General features: G+C 38.9%; 2 protein-coding genes across 2 annotated transcripts; both read left to right on the top strand.

The window, feature by feature from the left end:
- Positions 1–1,881: 1,881 nt before the first annotated feature.
- LOC116203104 (glycine-rich protein-like) lies at positions 1,882–2,931 on the top strand. The gene is made up of 2 exons (XM_031534766.1): positions 1,882–2,046; positions 2,258–2,931. Exons 1-2 carry the CDS (start codon positions 1,935–1,937, stop codon positions 2,464–2,466), a joined length of 321 nt encoding a protein of 106 aa, XP_031390626.1. The 5' UTR covers positions 1,882–1,934; the 3' UTR covers positions 2,467–2,931.
- Positions 2,932–6,678: 3,747 nt separating this feature from the next.
- LOC116205967 (glycine-rich protein-like) lies at positions 6,679–7,696 on the top strand. Its single transcript, XM_031538681.1, has 2 exons — positions 6,679–7,037; positions 7,260–7,696. The coding sequence occupies exons 1-2, from the start codon at positions 6,923–6,925 to the stop codon at positions 7,466–7,468; spliced, it is 324 nt and encodes a 107-aa protein (XP_031394541.1). The 5' UTR covers positions 6,679–6,922; the 3' UTR covers positions 7,469–7,696.
- Positions 7,697–8,131: the final 435 nt, after the last annotated feature.

Raw genomic sequence — 8,131 nt, forward strand, 5'->3', positions numbered from 1 at the left:
GACATAGTGATTAAAAAGAAATTCAAGTATTCATTCGATCTCAAGCTTGAAATCACTTGGAGCAATCGGAGCGCTTTTGACGTGATTATTCTCTCTGTGCGTCGCCGGAAGTTTATGGAACTCCGAAAATTAGTCGGGGAAGCCTGGACACCTTTACTTAATAAAAAAAAAAGAGTGGATCGTGAATGACCGCTCCACGTAGAACCTTCATAATTCATTGCAGGTTGTTAATGCTATAACTCCACGGCACTGGCTACCACTTGATTGATCTTGATTTTTGAGATATCACAAATCATTGTCTGTTCCGATGCACTTGCCACGCGTGTGCGTGTTGAGATCACAGGGGCCAACTTATTATGGATCATAATAAGTTGATGTGTGTAACTAGTTTGTCCATTCGATGTTGGGTTAAATTGTCAGAAGATCTGCCAATCACTCTCATGTCGTTTGTCGAAGCCATGTCTCGCCATAAAAGAAGTCCATTCATCGTCATCTTAAGAAGCTAGGTCCCGAACTTATGATAAGCTATAACAGTTTCTTGCCATTTTTTCATTCGGGGCAACGTCCGATTTTTGGATCGTCATTCATCATCTTTACCTAGCTATATTCCAGTAGATAAAGCAAGGAAAACCAGGTCCAACAGGACATCGGGCATGCATTAAGAATTAGAAACAATATTGAAAGAGCCGATGTGGCAACCATAACGATTTTCTTACGAACTTTAAAGTGTATGTTCGAAGAGCGATTTCATTATCAAGTGGAAATCTGACGACCAATTTGCAGATCGAAGAAAAAAATAAAAAAAAGAAAGAGAAGAGATAAGACTGACAAATCGATCGATGAACAATAATTCATATAGACACAACTCTCAGTCCCCCAACGGCCAAAAGGCATCAATACATCGTTGAAAATTCCACCTTCCATTCACTTTATATATATATGACTCAAGAAAATTATATAAAAAATTACCAACGTGAATTATTAATTCAAATAAATTGACGCTTTTTTTTCAAAGTCTCAAATCAAGTTTTTTGAATGAAAAAAATTCACGTTTAGTGGGCTGATTCAACTTAAACTATATTAGTCTGGGCCATTTGAACTTTTAGAACTAGCACGGCGTACACTGGAAAAAATTATATAAAAAGTAAGTTAAGTAAATTACTTTAGTTCAAGTAATTTATCGAAAAAATATAAATAATTAATTTGCACATACATTTTATATACAAGTAGACTAACCTAGATATGCCGTGGGTCGTCTCTCTTTTCAGTTAAAAAATAAATAAATAAGCTATCACAAGTTGTGGGTTATAGGATGACAGATTACGCTTCATGTGGTTAAAAATAAGTGAGACGAGAAAACATTGGTCATATAATATAGTGGTTGTGCAAAACTTCACCCTCGAATGATACCTGTCTCACTAGATAACTCGCTCTCTTTATTTTTTACACATGTCATTCGAGGATAGAATTTTACACAACCACTTGACTGCACATTACTCATCCAATATTTGCTCCAGTGGAACAAATTGGCAAAGGTCGGCGGGAGATTGACCAAGAATTAAACTCAACTAGCTTGTGATTTAATGACTGAGAAAAGTATAGATATAATTTTTTTAATTACAAAAGAAATTCGTGAACCTATTATAATGAAATAAAAATCTTAATATTTAATAAAGGATTACAGTTAATTTCACATCGAGTACCGAACTTATAACCTCTTAATTGACAGAAAAGCACGCCCCATCATATTACGTCCTCTTTTGATAGATATAATTATGTTCTGGTGCATGCATGGCCATATCTAGAACTATTGTCAATCATCTCAGCCTCAACTCTATAAATAAGGCCAGAAGATGGCACAGTCTTCTCATCGCTACTCTCTTATTTGCACTGAGAAAATATCATTGAGAGTAAGAAGAGGAGAAACGGCAAAGATGAGCTCCAGAGTTTTCCTTCTTCTCGCCCTTCTGGCAGCCATTGTTCTCTTCACGTCGGAGGCAGCAGCTCGGGATTTGGCCGAGACAACCTCTACCGATAAGAACGATGGTGAGCTCCCGTCTTAGATTTTAACAGCGCATCCAGTAATAATCATAACATTTACCTGAACCATTTGACGAATTAATATATACGTGCCTACATAGATAACGATATTTGTAGGGTTTCTCTTCTCTTGTCATTCTAAGAATCTCTTTTACGTGCCTGCTGATTTTATCGTCAACATATGTACTCATATGCGATCAATATACGGCTAATGAAGTAAACGACGCCAAGTACCCGGGAGGTGGATATGGGGGAAACCCTGGTCGTGGTGGTGGGGGAGGTGGACGTGGACGTGGTGGTGGGGGACGCGGAAGGGGGCGGTGCTACTATGGCTGCTGTGGCGGTGGCTACCACGGGGGGTGCAGGTGCTGTGCTTCCGCTGCCGAGGCTGCTCAGAAGGCGACAGAGGTCAAGCCCCAGAACTAAGGAAAACCAAAGTACTCGATCTAAAGATAATTAGTCCGTATACGGATGTTGTTATGTGCTGATCATCGGGATAAATAAGTGCAAGAAGTATCACGACGCGGTACGTGGTGGTGAGGGAGGCGGAAAGGGGCGGTGCCGCTATGGCTGCTGTGGCGGTGGCTACCACGGGGGGTGCAGGTGCTGTGCTTCCGCTGCCGAGGCTGCTCAGAAGGCGACAGAGGTCAAGCCCCAGAACTAAGGCAAACCGAAGTCCTCAATCTAAAGATAATTAGTCCGTATACGGATGTTGTTATGTGCTGATCATCGGGATAAATAAGTGCAAGAAGTATCACGATGTGGTACGGGAGCTTGCCATGTACACTAGGCTGGCTATTTTACCGATAGCCAGCAATGGTTAAAGTCATATGTGTGTCAATATAGGTTCGATCAAGTTACTTCTGAATAAAATCGTGAAGTTCTAGCTAAGTCTTCTTGCTTTCTCCAATATCCTCACTTCGAACTTCAGCCAGTGCTACTTCATTTTCAACTGGAACGATTGATTTTTTTTTTGGATAACTCGAAATATTTATGGGTTCAAGTAGAAATCCGCAATTGCAAAGATATTAGACATCAGAGTGTTGGAATAAACGTGGACCCATAATTGTTCAGATGGGAGTCTTTGGATATTAAATTAGTTCCCAATATTAAGTTCCCAATATTAAGTCCACGTTGCTCCTCAATTTTATTAGTAACTGCTCAATCCCATTAATTATCGCACAATTCTCTCCATAACTCTCTCCAACAGTTACCACTTTTGATGGGACGGTGCTTCTACGGTTTACATATATGTCAAAGGTTCCCAAGCTCTGTTAATCGTTCGGTTGCATACATCATCTACGTGATATAACAAGAGCTTGGAAGATCTCCGATTTTTCTTTTGGTTCTTGAAGGCTAAGACGTCACTTATGGATACTTAGATTGGATAAATTGAAATCAATAGCTGGTGGTAATACTAAAACTCGCTTCCGCTATTAATCGTGCACTCCGTATTCGGTGGGAACTTCAGGTTATCTCCTACATTTGTATTGGGAAACATGACCTGGATGCCAATAACCCGATATAATTAATCCAAGAAAAGCTTCGAATAACCTCTTGGGAGCTTTTGCCGGGTTTCCCAGAAAATCGTTGAACGGAGTTGAAGTATGCTAAGCATGTTGCATGCCAAGCATGTGCCTAGCATGTTCTGGGCAAAATGCATGAAGACAACTGCACACGTAATCAACAGGCTCCCTCAATTGAAGTTAGGCTTCGTCTCACCATACCAGAAATTGTGGAAAGTCAAATCTACAATGAGTCACTTCCGAGTTTTTGGATGCGTTTGCTATGTGTTCGTGCATGACCACTTGAGAAGTAAGTTTGATAAGATGGCTGTAAAGTGCATATTCATGGGCTATGAAAATGAAAGGAAAGGATGGAGATGTTGCAACCCAACCACAAATAAGGCATATGTATCGAGGAACATGGTATTCGATGAAGCATCATCATGGCGGGTCTCGAAGCATGTGCTCTTTCCCGAGTCAAAGGCAAGAGAGGATTCAGTAGAAAAGAAAACGGGGGAGCAACCATAAGACAAGGAAGCTGAGGATGTCGAACCACCAATTCAATCGCCCAAGAAGAAAGCCAGACCTTGGGAGAATGGTGTGTTTCAGAGGTCACAAGATCAATTAAAGACCTGGCGAGAAGAGGAATCGGAGGGAGAGCCACAATCGGAATTGAGAAGATCAAGTACACAGAGGAAGCCAAATCCCAAATACCTCAATGTGGCTCTCATACAAAGAAGTGATCACCATCGCGAAAGACTCCGGTATGGAAGAGTTCGCGTGGAGGGGGAGTGTTGAGATTCAATATTAACCCTTGTAAGTGTCTAGATTATTCTAAATAGATTTTAGGTATTAGAAATATTTTAGATATTATTTTGGAAAATTGTAGAATAATAGGATGAACAATCTAGATTGTACGGGGATCACTATTTAATTACCTTTAAGTATCTAGAAGAAAAAAAGAAGGAAATATCTAGGAAGTTTGTAGAAGGATAGGAGCAAGTGGCAGTGGAACAATTCCACCGACACTGCCACCTATATATATAGATGTGGTGTACGTACATGCATGCAAGCAGAAGAGTGAGTGAGAGCATAAAGAGTAAGAGAGGAATAGAGTGTGAGAAGTGTGGGTGAGCGTACTGATTTTCTTACGAACTTTAAAATCCATGTTCCGACAGCGATTTTGATAACAAGTGGGAAGCCGATGATCAATTTGCAGAGGGAAGGGAAGGAGAGAGAGAGGGAGAGAGGAGATAAGATTGACAAATCCATCGAAAACAATCATCCATAGACACAGCTTTCAGCCCACCGACGGCCAAAAGCATATACATGGTTGAAAATTCTAACTTCCATTAACTTAAAAATAATGTATGGTAAATTTATTTAGAAAAACTTCAAATAACTTACTTATAATTTAAGTGAACTATATAAAAAGTAAGTTATGTAAATCACTTTAGGTCAAAAAGTAATTCATTTAATCAACATGAATTGATTCAAATAATTCGGCGCTATTCTCATTAAGTAAGGTCTTGGGATCAAATCTTGTGCATGTTGGAAGAGCTCTATTCTCATTGTGGGTTGCCCTGGTTCAAAATGAATTAGTCAAGTTCCATTGAACTTCTGAGTACTAAAATACATACTGAAAAGTAGTTGAATTTTAAAAAAAGTAATAAATATTTGAGAGAATTTAATATTAAAAATTGAATTGAATGATTAAAAAAATTGAAAAAAAAGAAGAAAATTAATAATTGTGTTGTTGATTTTTATTTTGTAGTGAGTATAGTTAAAGATAGAGTTAAAATTTTAAAAACATAACTCACAAACCAACAGAGTATACATTCTTAGTAAGAAGTTCCACCAACTGTGACGATGTAGGGGCATATTGAACTAGTAGGTCTCCACATGTCAATTGCGCCTTGATGAAGTGATAATCAACAGCAATGTGCTTGCGTCGATCATGCTGAATTGAAATCGACGCAAAAGTAGGTATCGTTGATGTTATCACAACGGGCAATAATGAGATTCAGGGAATGACATCCAATATCCTGAATGAGCTGTCGAAGCCATAAGGTCTCGGCCACTTCATAAGCAAGGGCTCGATATTTGGCATCGGACTAACTGCGAGAGACAGTTGGATCACTCTTCATAGAGCAGGGAAAATCCGTCAGACAGGACATCGAGCATGCATTAAGAATTGGAAACGATACTAAACGGTGCCGATGTGGCAACCGTAATTATTTTCTTACGAAATTTAAAATCTTTGTTCCAAGAGCGATTTTATTATCAAGTGGGAAGCTGATGATCAATTTGCAGAGGGAAGGGAAAGAGAGAGAGAGAGAGAAGAGGGAGAGGAGATAAGATTGGCAGATCCATCGAAAACAATAATTCATAGACATAGCTTTCAGTCCCCCGACGGCCAAAAGCGTATACATCGTTGAAAATTCTAACTTCCATTAACTTAAAATAATGTACGGTAAATTTATTTAGAAAAACTTCAAATAACTTACTTATAATTTAAGCAAACTATACAAAAAGTAAGTTGTGTAAATCACTTTAGGTCAAAAAGCAATTCATTTAACCAACATAAATCGATTCAAACGGTTCGATGTTATTCCTCTTTGATAAGATTTTCAGATCGAGTCTTATGAATGGAAAAAATTCATATTGAGAGAGCTACTCTCATATTGGATCGGCTCGGCTCAAAGTGGATTAGTGAAGATTTATTGAGTTTTCGATTATTAGAATACATATAAAAAAAAGTATTAAAAGAAAATACATGTAATTGACACTCACCATATACAAGTGAATATAGTCAATGTATTGTAGACTAACCTGTATATATACATCGAGCATCATCTCTCTTTTCATTTGAAAACAAATATATAAGTTGTCACAAGTGTGGATTATATGATGATAAATTACGCTTCGCGTGGTTAAAGATTGCTGGAAATATCTTGGTAAAGGTCATAGTCGGATCATGAACAAGAATTAGTCTCAACCATCATGTGATTTAATGACCAAGAAAAATATAGATAATTATTTTTTTGGTGCATGCATGGCGATGTTCAATGGAGTACTATTGTCATCATCTCAGCCTCAAGTCTATAAATAAGGCCAGAATATGGCACGATTTTCTCATCCCTACTTCTGGTAAAGGTCATAGTCGGATCATGAACAAGAATTAGTCTCAACCATCATGTGATTTAATGACTAAGAAAAATATAGATAATTATTTTTTTGGTGCATGCATAGCGATATTCAATGGAGTACTATTGTCATCATCTCAGCCTCAAGTCTATAAATAAGGCCAGAATATGGCACGATTTTCTCATCCCTACTTCACTTATTTGCACTGAGAAAATATCATTGAGGCAAAGATGAGTTCCAGAGTTTTCCTTCTTCTCGGCCTTCTGGCAGCCATTGTCCTCCTCCTCGCGTCGGATGCGGCAGCTCGGGATTTGGCCGAGACAACCTCTACCGAAAAGAACGAAGGTGAGCTCACATTTTAGACTTTAACAGCGCATCCAGTAATAATCGATAACATTTACCTGAACCATTCAACAAATTAATATATATATATATATATATATATTTGTGTCTACGTAAATAAAGATATATATGTAGAGTTCCTCGTATCTTGTCATTCTAAGATTCTCTTTACGTGCCTGCTGATTTTATCATCAACATATATACTCATATGGGATCAATATACAGAAAATGGAGTAGACGACGCCAAATACTCAGACGGCAGAGGAGGCTATAATGGTCAGTACCCGGGAGGTGGATATGGAGGAGGTCTTGCTAAGGGGTGCCGCCACGGCTGCTGTAAAAAAGGCAAGTTCAAGTACGCGAAGTGCATCAAGTGCTGCGCTTCTGCTGCTGAGGCTGCTCAGATGGCGACAGAGGTCAAGCCCCAGAACTAAGGCAAACTGAAGTCCTCGATCTAAAGATAATTAGTCCGTATACGGATGTTGTTATATGCTGATCATCTGGATAAATAAGTGCAAGAAGTATCATGACGCGATACATGAGCTTGCCATGTACACTAGGCTGGCTATTTTATCGATAGCTAGCAATGGTTAAAGTCATATGTGTGTCAATGTAGGTTCGATCAAGTTACTTCTGAATAAAATCGTGAAGTTCTAGCTAAATCTTCTTGCTTTCTCCAATATCCTCACTTCGAACTTCAGCCAGTGCTACTTCCTCTTCAACTGGATCGACTGAATTTTTTTTTTGGATGACTCGAAATATTTATGGGTTCAAGTAGAAATCCGCAACCACAAATAAGGCATATGTATCGAGGAACATGGTATTCGATGAACCATAAGACAAGGAAGCTGAGGATGTTGAACCACCAATTCAATCGCCAAGAAGAAAGCCAGATCTTGGGAGAATGGTGTGCTTCAGAGGTGACAAGATCAATTAAAGACCTCGCGAGAAGAGGAATCGGAGGGAGAGCCACAATCGGAATTGAGAAGATCAAGTATACAGAGGAAGCCAAATCCCAAATACTCAATGTGGCTATGATATAAAGAAGTGATCACCATCGCGAAAGACTCCAGCATAGAATAGTTGGCGTTGAAGGG

Source organism: Punica granatum, chromosome 4 (assembly GCF_007655135.1).
Source record: "Punica granatum isolate Tunisia-2019 chromosome 4, ASM765513v2, whole genome shotgun sequence".
Classification (NCBI taxonomy): domain Eukaryota; kingdom Viridiplantae; phylum Streptophyta; class Magnoliopsida; order Myrtales; family Lythraceae; genus Punica; species Punica granatum.

Excerpts from the sequence above, each read along its gene's own strand:
- LOC116205967 (XM_031538681.1), top strand. The coding sequence starts at position 6,923 with ATGAGTTCCAGAGTTTTCCTTCTTCTCGGCCTTCTGGCAGCCATTGTC. Across the intron at positions 7,038-7,259 it reads CTCTACCGAAAAGAACGAAG|AAAATGGAGTAGACGACGCC; the intron begins GTGAGCTCACAT and ends ATCAATATACAG.
- LOC116203104 (XM_031534766.1), top strand. The coding sequence starts at position 1,935 with ATGAGCTCCAGAGTTTTCCTTCTTCTCGCCCTTCTGGCAGCCATTGTT. Across the intron at positions 2,047-2,257 it reads CTCTACCGATAAGAACGATG|TAAACGACGCCAAGTACCCG; the intron begins GTGAGCTCCCGT and ends CGGCTAATGAAG.